Source organism: Molossus molossus, unplaced genomic scaffold (genome assembly GCF_014108415.1).
Source record: "Molossus molossus isolate mMolMol1 unplaced genomic scaffold, mMolMol1.p scaffold_m16_p_1, whole genome shotgun sequence".
NCBI lineage: Eukaryota > Metazoa > Chordata > Mammalia > Chiroptera > Molossidae > Molossus > Molossus molossus.
This window is the reverse complement of record NW_023425344.1, coordinates 62,013,060-62,031,333: the sequence shown is the minus strand read 5'-3', so window position 1 is coordinate 62,031,333 and position 18,274 is coordinate 62,013,060. Positions and strand designations below refer to the sequence as shown.

Genomic DNA, 18,274 nt, shown 5'->3' with positions numbered 1-18,274 from the left:
GCAGGAGGCAGCAGATTGATGTTTCTTTCTCTCTCTCCCTTCCTGTCTCTCTAAAATCAATAAAAACAAATTTTAAAACCACTCTTTAAAAAAAGAAATGTCGCCCTGGCTGGTTTGGCTCAGCAGTTAGAGTGTCGGCCTGCGGTCCGGAGAGACCCGGGTTCGGTTCCCGCTAAGGGCACGTACCTCGGTTGCAGTTTGTCCCTGGCCCTGGTTGGTCGTGCGGGTGGCAGCCACTCGATGTGTCCCTTTCACATCGATGTTTCTCTCTCTCTCTCTCTCTCCCTCCTGCTCTATCTGAACAAAGAATGAAAAAGTGTCCTCGGGTGAGGATAAAAATAAATAAATAAATAAATAAAAAATAAAAAAAGAAATGTCAATTTATAATTCTAAGGTGCCACTTCCAGTTTGCTTTACCACATACCACAACTTAATTTTTCAAGCCCATCATAAGAAAAGGTGAATCTAGAAGTTACTAGATCTAAGGTGCCACTTTTGCTTAAAAGTTGTAATTTCAAATTTAAACTAAAACATCAATTTCCTTTCAAATGCCTTAAATGATAAGCCACTATTTCCTTCAGTTATGTATTACACAGACACAAGAACATTATGGGAGGTGACCCAGAACCCTTTCCTCTTATGGACCTAATGAATCTAGAGTTACTGACAATGTCAACTAGACAATGAAACTAAATATTAGAGATTGAATGTCTTAGTATGCAAAATAAACTCCAGCTAGCCAAATGTACTAATAGTACACCCTTTATGCTCTCATCCATGCATATTAATTCTTTATTTGCATTCAACCCTAATAAGTATTCTGACTAATATTCATGACCATGTAAGATTCAAATCATTCTAAAAAGAATGGGGAAAATGCTAAAAACAGAAACAATGACAATTATTAGGCAATGGCAAATTCCTTCCTAAAATGTAAACTCCATGGAGACAGGGATTTTTCTTTGCTTTGTTCACTGTTATATATACAATGCCTAGAACAGTACTTGGCACATCATAAGCACTCAAGTATTCAACAATATTGGTAACATTTTATTAATTTATTTCATTTTATTTATTGGTAATTATTTTATTTCTTAAATTAAGTGGTGGGCACATGAGTGTTATACTATTTTATCCCTTTCATTTGTCTTAATCATAATACATATTAAAAGCATTTGTTAATTCATTTTACAAACCTAACAGCATTGCAATTCTTCAGAATATCATTTAGAATATAGTCAAGTAATAAAAATATAAAAATAGGGTCCACAAGAGGTCACTGGTTTGATTCCCTGTCAGGGCACATGCCCAGGTTGTGGGCCTAATTCCCTGCGGGGGGCATGCAGGAGGCGACCAACTGATGTTCTCTCTCATTGATGTTTCTATCTCTCCCTCTCCCTTCCTCTCTCTCTAAAATCAATAAAGAAAAAAAAATTTTTTTTTAAATAGGGTCCAAACTCATTCAGCATTTTTTGATTCTCAACTCATACAATATTCTCACAACCTTCATTATATGATTTCTCAAAACTGCAATGAATCAAACTGACTTTGTAAGAAAGCAGGTATACTGACAGAAAAGACAGCCAACTCCAAAACAGATGAATTATTTTAAGGAAAGCAAAGAAATACTGTTAAGCTTTAAAATAAAAACTTATTTTAAAAAGTGCTACATTTGAGGCATGAAATTCAGATATCTATCTCATTTTCTCTCTCCATACACACACACATCCACATAAAATATTCTCCATATCTATATTTATACATTTACTTTACTGCCCTGGGTGTACTTTTAGTTAATGGTCAGTGGTTTATTATTTCTTTTTTTGATTGGCTTCTTTTTCATATTCAATTAAGTCAAGGCTTATGGCTAAGCTCTCTTACTCTTATATCCCTATAGATTATTTTATACTAAAAACATTATATTCAAAGATGACAATGTCTCACTTGTTAAAATTTGCTGACTAACCTAAGTTTTAACACACAGTTTCCTAACTTATCAATCAACAAATGTGTATTAGAAACACTAAAATAAATATAAAAAGTGACGAAAGCTTTATATTAACAAATTATATAATTCACCAGGGCCTTACTCTTGACTTTTATAGATTAAGGTACAAACAGAGTTGGGGCTAGATATTGCCTTGCTCCTTCTCTACGATGTAAATGCCAGTATCTAAGACCAGAACTTACTTTTTCACAGTAATAACATGGAATGCCTAATAAACATATTTTATTTTATTTTTATTTTTTTTTATTCCTCACCTGAGGATATTTTTCTAACTTACTTTCAGATAGAGTGGGAGGGAGGGAGAGAGAGACAGAGAGAAGCATCAATGTGATAGAATCGCATCGACTGGTTGCCTCCTGCACAAGCCAACCAGAGCAAGGGACAACCAGAGCAACTGAGGGACATGCCCTTGATCGGAATCAAACTAGCGACTCTTCATCCGCGGGCTGACACTCTAACCGCTAAGCCAAACTGACCAGGGCTAATAAACCTATTTTTAAATCAGAGATTTAAATAGCCACTTTGTGGTGCCATACAAAATGCTAATTGAGCACCTAGCCTTTTAAAGATGCTATATGAGCCCTGGCCAGTTTGGCTTAGCAGTTAGAGCATTGGCCCACGTACCAAAGGGTCACGGGTTCAATTCCCAGTCAAGGGTATGTACCTGGGTTGCAGGTTTGATCCCTGGTCCCGATTAGGGTCATGCAGGAGGCAGCCAATCAATGTGGCTCTCTCACATCGATGTTTCTCTCTTTCTATCTCTCTCTCCCTCCCTTCCATTCTATCTAAAAATCAATGAAAAAAATATCCTCAGGTGAGGATTAACAAACAAAATAAAAAATAAATAAAGATGCAATATGAGATTCTGTGTATACACCAAAAATTTTAAATAATCTTAGTCTTTGAAGATCTTATAATATAGCTGGGAAAATAAATTTTTTTTAAATCAAATAATATATCAAGTATAAAACAAAAACAAACAGCCCAGCCAGTGTGGCTCAGTTGTTGAGTATCACCCCATGTACCAAGAGGTCACTGGTTCAATTCCAGGTCAAGGCACATGCCCAGGTGGGCCAAATCACCAGTCAGGGGGCATGCTGGAGGCAACCAATCGATGTTCTCTCATCGATGTTTCTATCTCTCTCTCTAAAATCAATAAAGAAAAAAAAAGTAGTAAAAAAACAAAAACAAGTTACAATAAAACTAAACAGTATAAGAGATGTAAGTGAGGTAATATTTTAATTCAAAAGAGAGTAAAACCAAAATGAGTGAGATTAGTCAGAAGGCATTTTATTAAAAATAACAATAGCATTTTATTGAGCACGCAGTATGCACTCAGTGAAAAAGATGGAAAGCCCGGCTGGTGTGGCTCAGTGGATTGAGTGTTGTCCCATAGAATGAGAGGTCCTGGTTTGATTCCCAGTCAGGGCACATGCCCGGGTTGCAGGCTCAATCCCCAGTAGGGGGTGCACAGGAGGAAGCTGATCCATGTTTCTCTCTCACATTGATGTTGCTATCTCTCTCTCCCTTCCTCTTTCTAAAATATCAATAAAAACTTTTTTAAAAAAAAAAAGGATGGAAAAGTAACTGATGTGCAGAACATGACAAATATCAAATATTTTTTCCTTAAAAAATATTATGAGTCTTCACTGGTGTGGCTCAGATGGCTGGAGCATTGTCCCAGCACTGGAATGTCTAGGGTTAGATTTCCGGTCAGGGCCCATACCTAAGTTGTAGGTTTGATCTCTGGTTGGTGAGGGTGTGGAGAAAAGGGGACTCTAGTACACTGCTGGTGGGAATGCAGACTGGTGCAGCCACTATGGAAAACAGTATGGTGTTACCTCAAAAAATTAAAAATTGAACTGTCGCCCTGGCCGGTTTGGCTCAGCGGTTAGAGCGTCGGCCTGCGGTCCTGAGAGACCTGGGTTCGGTTCCCGCTAAGGGCGCGTACCTCGGTTGCAGTTTGTCCCCGGCCGTGGTCGGTTGTGCGGGTGGCAGCCACTTGATGTGTTCCTTTCACATTGATGTTTCTATCTCTCTCTCTGTTCCTCTCTCTCCCTCCCACTCTGCCTGAACAAAAAATGGAAAGGTGTCCTCGGGTGAGGATAAAAAAAAAAAAAAAATTGAACTGTCATTTGACCCAGTGATCCCACTTCTAGGAATATACCCTAAGAAGCCTGAAACACCAATCAGAAAGAATATATGTACCCCCATGTTCATAGCAGCATTATTTATAATAGCTAAGATCTGGAAACAACCCAAATGTCCATCAGTAGACGAATGGATAAAAAAGCTGTGGTACATATACACAATGGAGTACTATGCAGCTGTAAGAAAGAAAGATCTCCTATCCTTTGAGACGACATGGAGGGACCTGGACAGTATTATCCTAAGCGAAACAAACAAAGCAGAGAAAGACAAATATCACATAATCCACTTATTTGTGGAATATAATAAACACAACAGTCTGAGGGACGGGGTAGTCCCAGAGACGTGGAAGTGGGGTACAGACTGACAATCCCCAGAAGGGGTGGGGGGAGATAAACCACAGAACCTATATGCATATATGTATGAACAATGGACATGGACAACAAAGGTGGGAACAGGGTAGGGAGGGAGAGGGAGGGGGGAATCAGCGGGGGGAAAAGGAGAAACATCTGTAACAAAAAATAATTAATTAAAAAATAAATATAAATATAAATAAATAAATAACTTTTAAATATATTATGGAGGAAAATAAATTTCATTAGTTAAGGCGCTTTGCATCTGTCCTATCCATTTACCATCAACAAATTTTTATTGAGCATTTTTAGTATATGTATATGAACTAAAGTTCAGTAAGTAAATTAATGATTTCTTGGCACTTAAAAGGAATCTAGAGGTAAATAAAACATACACATGAGCCCTGGCTGGTGTTGCTCAGTGGTTAGGGCACCAGCCCATGAACTGAAGAGTTGCAGGTTTGATCCCCAGCCCTGTGGTCAGGGTCCATGTGGGAGGCAACCAATCAGTGTGTCTAACATTGATGTTTCTCTTTCTCTCTCTCTTCCCTCTCCCTCCCTCTCTCCCTTCCACTTTCTCTAATCAATGGCAAAAATATCCTCGGGTGAGGACTAACGAGAAAAAAAAATTATATATATACACACACATGAAAATGTTATCATAGTCACTATTTAGGACCAAAATGAGTGAAATAGACATGCATTAACAGATCTTTCATTCACAGTAATGGTGAACTAGATGATTAGAATAAAAAAATAAATAAAAAGCTGAAAGAAATGCCAAGAAAAAAATTAACAGCATAAAATCCTAACAATCCTAACAGAAAGAGAAAACAGGTGAGAATAACAGCATAAAGGGACAAATAATAGCTTCTGCGTGAAAAGCATTTGCTGACTCTGAAAAGACAGCTGAGAGACAGAGTGGCACTTTTTTGGGGAGGTGGGGATGGGTTCTACTTTGGGACATTTTGCCATCTGCTAGAAAAACTGAGAAGAAATTTGCAATTTCTAGCAGACCAATAGATCAAGAACAGAGATCTTCAGTTCCTTGCCGGCCAAAGGAAGGAGCATTAGCACTTTAGAAGAAAGATTACAAAATCTATTCCAAGGATCATCAAGGTAAAGCAAAAAATTCTGAAGCCTAAGTCCTAGCATCCTCAGATGCCTGGCAGAAGGGAATGAAAATCCTCTCTGAAAGGTAACATTCTAGGCCTCCTATAGTTTCTAAAACTACATTTTTAAATAATCTGCCCAACAGCCCAGCCGCTTTGGCTCAGTGGATTGAGTATCGCCCCATGCAATGAGAGGTCCCACAAGCCCAAGGTTGCGGGGTCGACCACCAGTAGGGAGCATGCAGGAAGCAGCCTATCAATGTTTCTCTCTCACACCAATGTTTCTATCTCTCTCTCTCTGAAAAAAATCAATAAAAATATATTTTAAAAAATAAATAAATAATTTGCCCAAAAAATGAAGATTACAAGGCACAGGACAATATGAGCTAGAATCAACAAAAACAACAGATAACAACAAACAGGAACTCCAGATACCAGAGTTATCAGAAAGACTATATACAAACATGTTTATGCAGATGAAGACAAGCTTCAGCAAGAAAGTAGGAATCATGAAAAGTGCCATCTGAAAAAAGAACCATCAAACTATAAAACTACAAGAATACTATAACTAGTTCTGGCTGGATAACTCAGTTGGTTTGAGCATCATTTCAACACACCGAGATTTCGGGTTCTATCCTGAGTCAGGGCACATATAAGAATCAACCAATGAATGCATAAATAAGTGAACAGGAAATTGATGATGTTTCTGTTCCTGTTTCTCTCTCTCAAATCAATAAAAAGTATATATATAAAAAATATATACTATAACCGAACTTAAAAACTCAATGGAGTTTTTTTTTTAACTTTTCTTTTCCTTTATTGATTTTACAGAGAGAGGAAGTGAGAGGGAGAGAGAGACAGAAGCATGGATGAGAGAGAACACAGACTGGCTGACTCCTGCATGCCCCCCACTGGGGATCGGGCCCACAACCTGGGCATGTGCCCTCACTGGGAATCGAACCGGTGACCTCTTGGTGTATGGGTTGACACTCAACCACTGAGCCACACCAGCTGGACTCAACAGAGTTCTTAACAGCACATTTGAAGAACTGATAAAATAGAATGCAGGTCAGAAGAACTTATCCAAAATAAAGTATTGAAATGGTAAGCACAGAGACAAAGAGGTCACAATAAAAGGACCTAACAGGAGTTTCAGTGGAGTTTTAGAGGAAAAATAGAATGGAACAGAGGCAACATTTAGAGGTATAGTTGACACCATACACAAGAATAAACTCAAAATGGATAAAAGACTTAAATGTGACCCATGAATCCATAAAAATCCTAGAAGAAAATGCAGGCAACAAAATTTCAGACAATACACGCAGCAGAATTTTGACTGATACAATGCCTAAGGCAATAGAAACAAAGGAAAAAATGAACACAGGGGACTACATCAAACTAAAAAGCTTCTGCACAGCAAAGGAACAACCATCAAAATGGAAAGGGAGCCCTGGCCAATTTGGCTCAGTGGTTAGAGCGTCGGCCTGTGGTCCAGAGAGACCCAGGTTCGGTTCCCACTAAGGGCATGTACCTCAGTTGCAGTTTGTCCCTGGCCCTATGTTCATAGCAGCACTATTTACAATAGCTAAGATCTGGAAACAGCCCAAGTGTCCATCAATAGATGAGTGGCAAAAAGCTGTGGTAACCCTGGCTGGTTTGGTTCAGTGGTTAGAGTGTCAGCCTGTGGACCAGAGTCCCGGGTTGGGTTCCCACTAAGGGCACACACCTCGGTTGCAGTTCATTCCCAGCCCCTGTTGGGGTTGTGTGGGTGGCAACCAGTTGATGTTTCTCTCTCTCTCTTCCTCCCTCTCTTCCTGCCTCTCTCCCTCCCGTTTCTCTCTCTCTCTTCCTCCCTCTCTCCCTCCCGCTCTAGCTGAAGATAAATGCAAAAATGGCCTCAGGTGAGGATTAAAAAAAAAAAGCTGTGGTACATATACACAATGGAATTCTATGCAGCTGTAAGTAAGAAAGATCTCTTATCCTTTGAGACAACATGGAAGGACCTGGGAAATATTATGCTAAGCAAAACAAGCCAATCAGAGAAAGACAAATACCACAGGATCTCACTTATCTCTGGAATATAATGAACAAAACAAGCTGAGGAAAAAAATAGACCCAGAAACATAGAAGTGGGGTACAGACTGACAAACCTCAGAAGAGGTGGATGTGTGTGGGGGGGGGGAGATAAACCACAGAACTTTTACACATATAGGTGTAAACAAGGACACAGACAGTAATGCTGCAGTGGGGGCGGGGGTGGGAAGGATTGGGAAGAGGGTGTCAACGGCGGGGGTGGGGGAGAATCATCTGTAACAAAAATAAATACATTAATTAATTTAAAAAAAGAGAGATATAGCTGAAAATTTCTCAGAACAATGACAGAATATAATCTATTGATTCAAGAAATAAAATGCAGCTCAACCAGGATAATGCGGTGGACCATTTACGGAAAGAGGCCATAATTCTTTTACTTACTGTGTCTGTCCCTTTGCAGTGTGACTTTATAGCTCTTCACATCAAGAGGTGGTTTATTTCCCCATCCTTTGATCTAGGCTTGTTTTGACCAACAGAATGCAGAAGTGAGGCACTTGTTCTGAAACTAAACCCCAAGAGGACTTATATGTGTTTTTATCTCTTGGAACCTTGCTGTTGCCACATGAACAAGGCCAGGATAACCTATTAAATAATGAAATATGTAGCTCAGTCACCTCCACTTGTCCCAGCCAACACACAGAAACAGAGCTGCCTACCTGACTTGCAGCTGACTCTAGACACATATAGGAACCCATGTGGAACCAAGGCCATGTGGAGCAGATAAGAACCATCCAGCTGGGCCCAGCTCAAACTGCTAACCAACAGAAATAAGCTAAATAAATTATTGTCTTAAGCCATCAAGTTTTGCAGAGGTTTATTTCACAGCAAAAGCTAACTGACATAAATAAGCAAAAACAAACCCACATAGACACATCATAATGAAGTTGCCGAAAATTAAAAGACAAAACTCTAGCCCTGGCCAGTTTGGCTCAGCGGTTAGAGCATTGGCCCGTAGACCAGAAAGTCCCAGGTTCGGTTCCCGCTAAGGGCATGTACCTTGGTTGCAGTTTGTCTGCAGGTCTGGTTGGGGTGTGGGTGGCAACCACTCGATGTGTCTCTCTCACATAGATATTTCTCTCTCTCTTCCTCGCTCTCTTTCTCCCGCTCTATCTGAAGATAAATGCAAAAATGTCCTTATGGGTGAGGATAAAAAAAAAAAAAAAAAAAGACAAATATCTAAAAGACAGGTTAAGTATTAACATAATTTTTAGGATAAGTAATTTCCTAATGAGATTGATCTTTAAGCAGGCTAAATATTTCAACTTTGGGTTAAGTGGGAAAAAATGGAGGGAAGACAGGCATTCTAGGCAAAAACAAAAAAAAATCTTTATCTGAAATGTAGTCCAGTTTGGTGAAAACAATATAGGGCCACAAGGTAGACGTGTTTAGAGGTAAGGGCAATGAGCCCAGCAGGCTGTATTTCAGCTTTGCCACAAGCTACATGACCTTGAAGCAAGGTATTTCACCTTTGTACTTCAGTTTTCTCATATGTAATATAATATTACTTTTTAAGGGTTATTGAAAATGTAAGTAAAGTTGCGCTTGGCGCAGAGCAAACACTAGATGTTAGGGAACGTCACTCTTGAGATGGGAACCACTAAACTGTAGGGTGTGGGAATAACAAAGAACCAGAGAATCTGAGTTAGAAGGGGCCTTTAAGGTTATACACAGCATATCGCGTGCGCACGCGCGCATGTGTGTATCCTCATTTTTTGACAGCTCTATTCCATTCTAATCCAAAGTCTACCTCTTTAAGGAAGAAGAATCTATTTTCTTTTCTGCAAAACAGCTTTTCTAATAATCAAAGGCAGCTAAAAGGCCTGCCAATACTTTCCTTTCTTCAGGCTAACAGCTGTTATAAAATGCAATGTTTAGACTCCAAAGGTTCAATATCTTCCTCTGTACTCTCCACACCCCAGCACTGGGAAGAAAAGAAAAACATAAAAGGTTCTATTTCTATAGGATTAACTCAACAACTACCTAGAAACAAACCTCTATGGTAGAGGTAAAATATATATATATATAGAATGCCACTGGGCATAAAAGCAACTAACCAGGTCCAGTGTGTGGATGGGTACGAATGTATACTGGTGGTTGTTCACAGAAGGCTTTAGGAAGAAATAACCTTTGAACTGACTTTTGAAAAACCAAGTCGATTTTAGCTGAGTGAATAAGACAGACTATCTTCTCAAATGTTTCCTTTCAAAGAGCTCCTCCTCTTCCAAAACTTTATATGAGAAAACAAACACAATGCATATATGCACAAAAGCAATGTACAAAATTTGCAAAAACACTTTTCATATGGCCAATTATATCAATTTTACACTGCTGTGTTAATTCATAGTTATAGGAATGCATTTTTTTCTTTATTGATTTTATTTTATTTTTTTCTTTATTGATTTTAGAGAGAAAAGGAGAGGGAGAGAAAGACAGAAACATCGATAAGAGAGAACATCAGTTGGCTGCCTCTTGCATGCCCCCCACTGGGGATCAGGCCCACAACCTGGGCATGTGTCCTGACCGGGAATCAAACAGGCCGACCTCTTGGTGCATGGGTCGACACTCAACCACTGCGCCATACCGGCCAGACTCTTGATTGATTTTAGAGAGAGAGGAAGGGAGAGGGAGAGAGAGATAGAAACATCAATGAGAGAGAACATCCATTGGCCACCTCCTGCACACCCCCACTGGGGATCAGGCCCACAACCTGGGCATGTGCTCTGACCGGGAATCGGACTGGCAACCTCTTGGTGCATGGGTCGACGCTCAACCACTGAACCACACTGGCTGAGCAGGAAAGCATTTTTAATTGAAGTTTTGGAGTAAAAGGAGTATAGGTTAAAAATGTGCTTTTTAGAGTAGACAAATTTGGATTCAAATTTAAGCTCTGCACCTTTCCAGCATTTATTTAATCAATCAATATTTCTTTAATGACTACTCTGTCATAGATATCCTGTTAATTGCTGGGAATACATAGTATCAATATTTTAGAAACATTTTCTCCATCATTCCTTAATATGAAACCCTTTGCTACTCAGCTCCTAACACACTCTAAAAATACTGATATAGCCCTGGCCAGTTTGGCTCAGCAGTCAGAGTGTCTGCCTGCGGTCCAGAGAGACCCGGGTTCGGTTCCCGCTAAGGGCGTGTACCTCAGTTGCAGTTTGTCCCCGGCCCTGGTTGGGTCGTGCGGGTGGCAACCACTCGATGTGTTCCTTTCATGTCGATGTTTCTCTCTCTCTCTCTCCCTCCCACTCTATCTGAACAAAGTACCAAAAAAATGTCCTCGGGTGAGGATTAAAAAAATAAATAATAAAGTAAAATAAAAATACTGATACATTTCAAGAGTGTTTCTCTCCATCACACAACAAGTGCTGGTGAGGGTGTGGAGAAAAGGGGACTCTAGTACACTGCTGGTGGGAATGCAGACTGGTGCAGCCACTATGGAAAACAATATGGTGTTACCTCAAAAAATTAAAAATTGAATTGCCATTTGACCCAGTGATCCCACTTCTAGGAATATACACTAAGAAGCCTGAAACACCAATCAGAAAGAATATATGTACCCCCATGTTCATAGAAGCACTATTTACAATAATTAAGATCTGGAAACAGCCCAAGTGTCCATCAGTAGATGAATGGATTAAAAAGTTGTGGTACATATACACCATGGAGTAGTATGCAGCTGTGAGAAAGAAAGATCTCTTATACTTTGAGATGGCATGAAGGGACCTGGAGAGTATTATCATAAGGGAAATAAGCCAAACAGCAAAAGACAAATATCACGTGATCTCACTTATTTGTGGAATATAATGAACATAAGTCTGAGGAACAGGGCAGACCCAGAGACATGGAAGTAGGGTACAGACTGACAACCCTCAGAAGAGGGGGTGGGAGGAGGATAGTTAAACCATAGAACTTACATACATGTATGCATAACCGATGGACACAGACAACAAAGCTGGGGACAGGGTGGGGGGAATGGGGAGGAGGGTGTCAATGGGGAAAAAAAGGAGAAACATCTGTAACAAAAAAATATATATATATAAATAAATAAATAAATAAATAAATAAATAAATAAAGAGTGTTTCTCTCATAAAGCTTGTAGCTGGAGAAACTGTTCTGTTATAAAAATAAATATCCTGGCACATTCTTCTCCGATAGGACCAGATATCCTGCAGGCAAGGCCAAGACTTTCTTCAAAAAGTACTGGCTATCAGTTATCAAGCATATTATTTCAATTAATCTTCACAATAACCCATATGGTAGATTGTTACAGTATTGGTCTCCAATGAATTATGCCTCCCTCTGACCATGCCCCTTTGCAATGTTTGGCCAGTCCTTCCATAAAGAGGTCAATTCATTTCCCCTACTCTTGAATCTGGGCTGGTCTTGTGAATTACTTTGACCAATACTTGAGAACTGATGTTGTGAGACTTCCAAGGCTAGCCTTAAGAGGTCTTACAGCTTCCATTCTCACCCTCCTGGTCCTATAAGGAAGCCTCAGTTAAACTATTGAATGAGAGACCATGTGGAAGAAAGAGAGAGACCCAGCCAACAGCCAGAGATGTATGGCTGTCCATTTTAGCCCACCATCCCCAGCTGAGCTGCCAGCTTACTGCACTAGTATGAGTGAGGCCAGAAAGACCAGCAAAATAGCCCAGTTAACCCAGAGAATCCTGAAAAATAATAGTTGTTTTATACCACTAAGCTTTTGGTTTGTTACACAGCAATAAATAACTGAAGCACACAATAATACAGTACTACTGTTTATCTGCAATTCAGAGCTAAGGAAGTAAATGCTTAACTTAAGTTTCAGATATCTGCAAATACATAAAAACTACCTATTCTGATAACTAATGCACTTACTTTCTTCAACAAAACATAAAGAAAAGCAAGCACAAGGGGAATATAAGCTAGTTTTACTTTCATCCAAACCTATGAAAAAAATTCATGCAAAAAGCCATGAAGACATAATCACTTATTTCCAACCCATAGAGTACCTCAGTATGTAATTAATAACTGTTTCATAAGAATAGTAATAAAGATAATCTTATAGCACTTACTTTTTTTATAATGATTTTTAATTTTTATTTATTTATATATTTTTAGAGAGAGAGGAAGGGAGAGAGAGATAGAAACATCGATGAGAAAGAACATCCATTGGCTGCCTCCTGCATGCCCCCCACTGGGAATCAGGTCCACAACCTGGGCATGTGCCCTAACCCTGAATCTAATGGGGACCTCTTGGTGCATGGGTCCACGCTCAACCATTGAGCCACACCAGCCGGGCTTATGGCACTTCCTAAGAGTCGGGTACTATGTGATGTAAGTGTGATATAAATGTGTGTACACACACATTCTCATTTTGTCCCAGTCAAGAATAAGTCCTCTAATTATTGCCATTTTCCTGAGGGGGAAATGGCCGAAGGAGTAAAACCCAAGATACACAGCAAAACTTCTCACTGATCAAAGTAGATTACATTTATCACCAAAGAAAAGGCAGCACAGCCTATATAAAACACATTGTTTCAATGTCCAGGTAAGAGCGGATTTATCCCATTAATATAGATCAAAGTGATCTCAGATGTCAGAATGTAAATATTGGGTTCAATTTGAGAAGCATACTGTAAACAGAATGCATGTTCATTATAAAAGAACAGCGCTGTGAAATTTAAGAGAAAAGACAATATTTATATCTACCTATTAACACTGTTGACAGGCACATGTCACAATTTTCACTTAAAGTGCACCTAAGCCTTCTACGTTAATTGCAACAAAATTGCCAAACAATCCAGATTTATGAAAACAGCACTACTCTACACATCCTGACTCATTATGAGGACATCATCATCGTTTCTCGACCTTTTGGCTAAGATCAAGCACAGGTGTGAGCACATCCGTCCACGTGCTTTTCTTCAGAGTTGGTGGCGGGGAGAGTACCCAAAACACAAGGACCCACAGAAAGAACATGGTCCAAGTGGTTCTGGACAACATGATAGCGGCCATACCTCCTCGACTCCCAATAGCCTCAAGAAACAATCTTCCTGAAAAACTCTGCATCGGGGTCCCAAAATATAAATTTCCCTCAATTAAAAAAAATTTTAAGTCCAAAGAGAAGCCAGAATTCGGTGTGAGAGGCCAGCCAGTAATGGGGAAAGGCACCAGGAAAGGCTGAGAAGGCCGTGGGAGCAGTCGTCCCACAGACCGCTCTTCCAGAATCTTAAGAGACCAGGGAGGATGCTATCGAGGACTGAACAAGTTGACAGTCACCCCAGGTCGATAGCCTCAAGGGCTCTCTGCACAACGTCCTCTTCAGCTTTCCGTGGCTTGCAACATTTGCCTCCACAACCGACCTCAGGCCCGCCCCCTTGATCCGCAGGCCGGCTACTAGCCTCACATCCGAAAGCCGCCGTCAACCAAGGAGAACAAGTCTGTGGCTTTCCTCCCCTCCCCTCCCATGGCCCTCGGAAATACTCACTTGCCCGCCAGATCTTTATGAGAGCCGCTCGAATTCATGAGCTGGGCCAAATCTTGTCGCACGGCTGCCGCCATCTTTCTTCCAGCTCAGCTGAGGCTGCGGGGCCTCACAACCAAAAAGAAAACGAGTGTAGTCCTCCAGAGCGCAGCCAGAGGGAACCCGAGATGCCACAGAGTCGTATCTGTGTGGGCCAGAGCGCCGAGGGTGTGAGGCTGCGCTAGGTCCGCCCCCAGGATTGAGTGACGCAAAGCTCCACTCTTCAAGGCCGAGGCCCGCCCAGACCTCTCCCACAGGCTCAAACTCGCACGCTCCCACTTTGGATTGGTGGATGAACTCTCGAAGGGTGGGTTGTGCAACTCCAGTAAGTTCCGGATACGCAAAAAAAAAACGCGTATTCATTAAGTTCCGTGTCTCATGTCTCTGGTTTACCGTTCTTCGTTCAAGACGGCTCTTAAACTACCTGTGGTAAAGAATGAGTTATTTTGATCGCCAGTTCACCACACACAGGTACTTTTGTAAAACACAGTTTAAAATGTCCACACTCCCCCTCGTACTCTGTACACTTTTTATGAGTTGATCATACATCCCAGTTTGTCCAGGACAGTGCCATTTTCCATCTGTTGTCCTGGAGTAATTATTGACAACAAGCCCTTTCACTAGAAACTGTACCATTTGGAAGAAGAATTACACAGTCATCTTACCTTTATATGTAATTGTATTCATTACTTACGTATCCTGACAGAATTTCTTTCTAAAATAAATTAATGTAAATTTTTATCCTTGCTTTCGCAAAAGATAACAGCATATTATTCTGCTCTTGATTTTTTCACTTTTTCTGGATATCTTACCATGTAAGTCCAGAGAGCTCCCTCATTCTATTTTAGAGCTGGAGAGTATTACATAAAATGAGGGGATGCCATAGTTTATTTAATCCTTAGACACTTAAGTTGTTTTTAATCAACCAATGCTGCAATGAATAACCTTGTACGTACATCATCTGATATGTATATAGGTAGAATACATTCCAAGAAAGAAGTCAAAGGGGGAGATTTACTTATAATTTTTATAGATATTGCCAAATTACACTTTATAGGGGTGGTATGATTTTGCCTTTCTACCAGAAATATGTAGGAGTGCAGTTTTCTACAGCCTTGCCAACAAAGGATGTCAAACTTTTGAATTTCTTTTTCCATCTTGATATATGAAAACTAGCATATTCCCTCTAATGGGAACAGTGTTGGGGGGTGGGGGTGGCAGAAGAAGATGAGAATAAGGAAATACTTTGAAAAAGTGATGTGGAAATTGCCCACATCAAATAAAATCTCACTCCATTGGCAAGAACTTTGTCAAACGACCATGCTTACTTAGCAACGGTGAGACTGGAAATTTTGTTTCCAATTGGGCAAGTTTTTGCCCAGAAAAAAAGGAAAGGATGGTTTTAGAGGGATCATCAGCAGTCTTTACTAGTCTGTACCTCTCCTGCCTAAGTATCGCACTCCTCTTCCCCCTCCCCTCCCCTCCCCTCCCCTCCCCTCCCCTCCCCTCCCCTCCCCTCCCCTCCCCTCCCCTCCCCTCCCCTCCCCTCCCCTCCCCTCCCCTCCCCTCCCCTCCCCTCCCCTCCCCTCCCCTCCCCTCCCCTCCCCCTCCCCCTCCCCCTCCCCCTCCTCCCTGCAGAATACTCTCACCCCTAAGGAAGAGAGTTCATTTGTGCTTTGTTTTTTTATTTGAGAGAGAGAAAACATCGATTTGTTGTTCCACATACATATGCATTCATTGGTTGATTCTTGTATGTGCCCTGACCAGGGATGGAACCCACAACCTGGATTATTGGAATAATACTCCAACCTGAGTTACCTGGCTGGAGCTCCCATTTAGTTTCTATGTCAGCTCAAAATGCAGGATGTCTGATAATACACAATCTTCTCCATCAGGTCAGGCCGTGGATTTTCATGGTGAAGAGACATTTAAACTATAAATTTTATAGTATAAAACAAATGATCTACCTCATGCCCATGGATGTAATACAAAACAATAGTAGAGTAGGGACAGGATAACTACAGTTAAAACTCTGAAAAAGACTGGGAAACACAGCAATTACTTGTCAGTAGAAATGGTGGAATCCTGGGTAGGAATCATGAACACCCACTATCCTGGTTGTGAAGAAAGTTCCTTGGTTAAACCCTAGTTCTGCTCTTTCAGAGGACCTCCATTGTCTATTCTATTCTGTGGGCCCACCTTTGTCCTCTGAATACAGATTAACTGGATGATGGAGAGTATCCACTCTTTGGGGAAATGATTTAGGGCTTGAACAATTGGAGGTTTTTGTTGGCCAGGTTTTTCAGCGTCTTTATTTTTATTTTTTAATATAATTTCGGCCCTGGCCAGCTAGTTCAGTTGATTAGAGCATTGTCCCCACACGCCAAGGTTTAGGGTTTGATCCTCAGTCAGGGCATATACAAGAATCAACCATTGAATGCATAAATGAGTAGAATAACATATCTCTCTCTCTCTCTCTCTCTCTCTCTCTCTCTCTCAAATCATTAATAAATAAATGAATTAAAATTTAATTTTATTGAATATTCAGTAAACTTTCTTTGCTTGCAGACAGTTTTAGGTGCCAGTAACTACACCCAAAATTGTTTCTAGAAGTAGTTGTTAAACCTGTTCTATTTCCTACTTCCACCCTAAACTTATTCTTTTTTGTGTTTTGTTGTTATTTTTTTGTGTAGGTTTTAACCCATTCTTAACATCTTTTTAATGATGGCAGCCTTGAAATAATCTGAAACAATAGGCTTAAGTGAAAAGAGAACTCTATTAATTTATAGATTTTGCTTCACCTTATCTTTGTTTTCTGGTGTGTGTGTGTGTGTGTGTGTGTGTGTGTGTGTGAAAAGTCTTAATGGGCTATAAGAAATCTCTAAGCCAAGTTTTCTCATCTGCTATTTAGGAGTACATAAGCAGTTAGCTTTTTCAACTTAGTGAAACCTCAGAATTTCTGCCCATTCTGTCTCCTTATTACCGTGACATCAAACTCTACTTATTACCTGGCTGGTGTGGCTCAGTGGTTGAATGTTGGCCCATGCACCAAGAGGTCGCCAGTTCGAATTCTAGTCAGGGCATATGCCCAGGCTGTGGACCAAATCCACAGTGGGGGACATGCAGAAGGCGGCCAATCAGTGTTGTTCTCTCTCATTGACATTTCTATCTCTCTCTCTCCTTTCCTTTCTAAAACCAATAAAAAATTTTTTGCAAACTTTACTTGTAATACCTCGCTGAAACCAAAAGGAAGCAGCCACAGATACAAATTGGCTCTTTCCAGATACCTCCACTAGAGCTATAAGCTAGGGAGGGACGTTTTCTGCCTTCCTAGTTATTGTAGGCAGTAATTTTACTAATATATAACAAGGCCTCCCCTTTCTGGACTGCACATCGTCCCTGCCCAAACTCTAAGAGGATGCTACATATTATTAGGTTTTGCTTATAGTAGTGATGAAAAACAAACCTGCATGGCACTGGAAGCGTATTCTTACCATCATACAGTTGCTTAGCAAGAAGTTAGATAAGCACATCTGATTAACTCAAGGGAAGTGCACAAATCCTACCTCTTTTTCATTATGTGAAAGCTTGGATCCCAGACCTACTGAATCAAAATTGTTAACAAAATCCTTCTAGTAATTCTTTTACATTAAAGTTTGAGTAGGCCTGTTGTAGAAGATATCAACGATACTCGTATAGGAGCTCTTCTCACTAAACTCTTGTCAAATAAGGCCATTTCCCTGGCCAGTACACTCATTTTTACATATTCAACTAGGTAGTCTCTACACCCTCAAACTCCCTACAAATATGCAAAAGTGTTAATCCTGGGGTCCTTTTCCTGGTGCATCTTCCATTCTGTGTCCCATGTTCCCAGCCAAGTATGCCTTGTTCTCTAGCAAGTATGCCTTGCTAGAGAAGGAAAAAAGAGCATAGATGCCCTGTTCTGTATGGCTCAGTTGGTTGGGCGGCATCTGGTGCACTAAAAGTTTGTGGGTTGGATTCCCGGTCAAAGTACATGCCTGGGTTGAAGGCTCAATTCCCC

The 18,274-nt window shown here is 40.5% G+C and overlaps 1 protein-coding gene across 3 annotated transcripts in view; it reads right to left on the bottom strand.

Annotated features, from left to right (window-relative positions):
* COPS4 (COP9 signalosome subunit 4) overlaps positions 1 to 14,851 on the bottom strand; it is a 42,527-nt gene extending 27,676 nt beyond the window's left edge. For 2 of the 3 annotated variants that reach the window (XM_036279918.1, XM_036279935.1), the window contains exon 1: positions 14,197 to 14,851. In XM_036279918.1, coding sequence (XP_036135811.1) covers positions 14,197 to 14,270 — 74 coding nt within the window. In that variant the 5' untranslated portion in view covers positions 14,271 to 14,851. Of the gene's footprint in view, positions 1 to 8,096; positions 8,215 to 14,196 lie in introns of those variants that run through there. The other variant, XM_036279926.1, reaches the window with a different exon arrangement.
* Between the last annotated feature and the right edge of the window lie 3,423 nt (positions 14,852 to 18,274).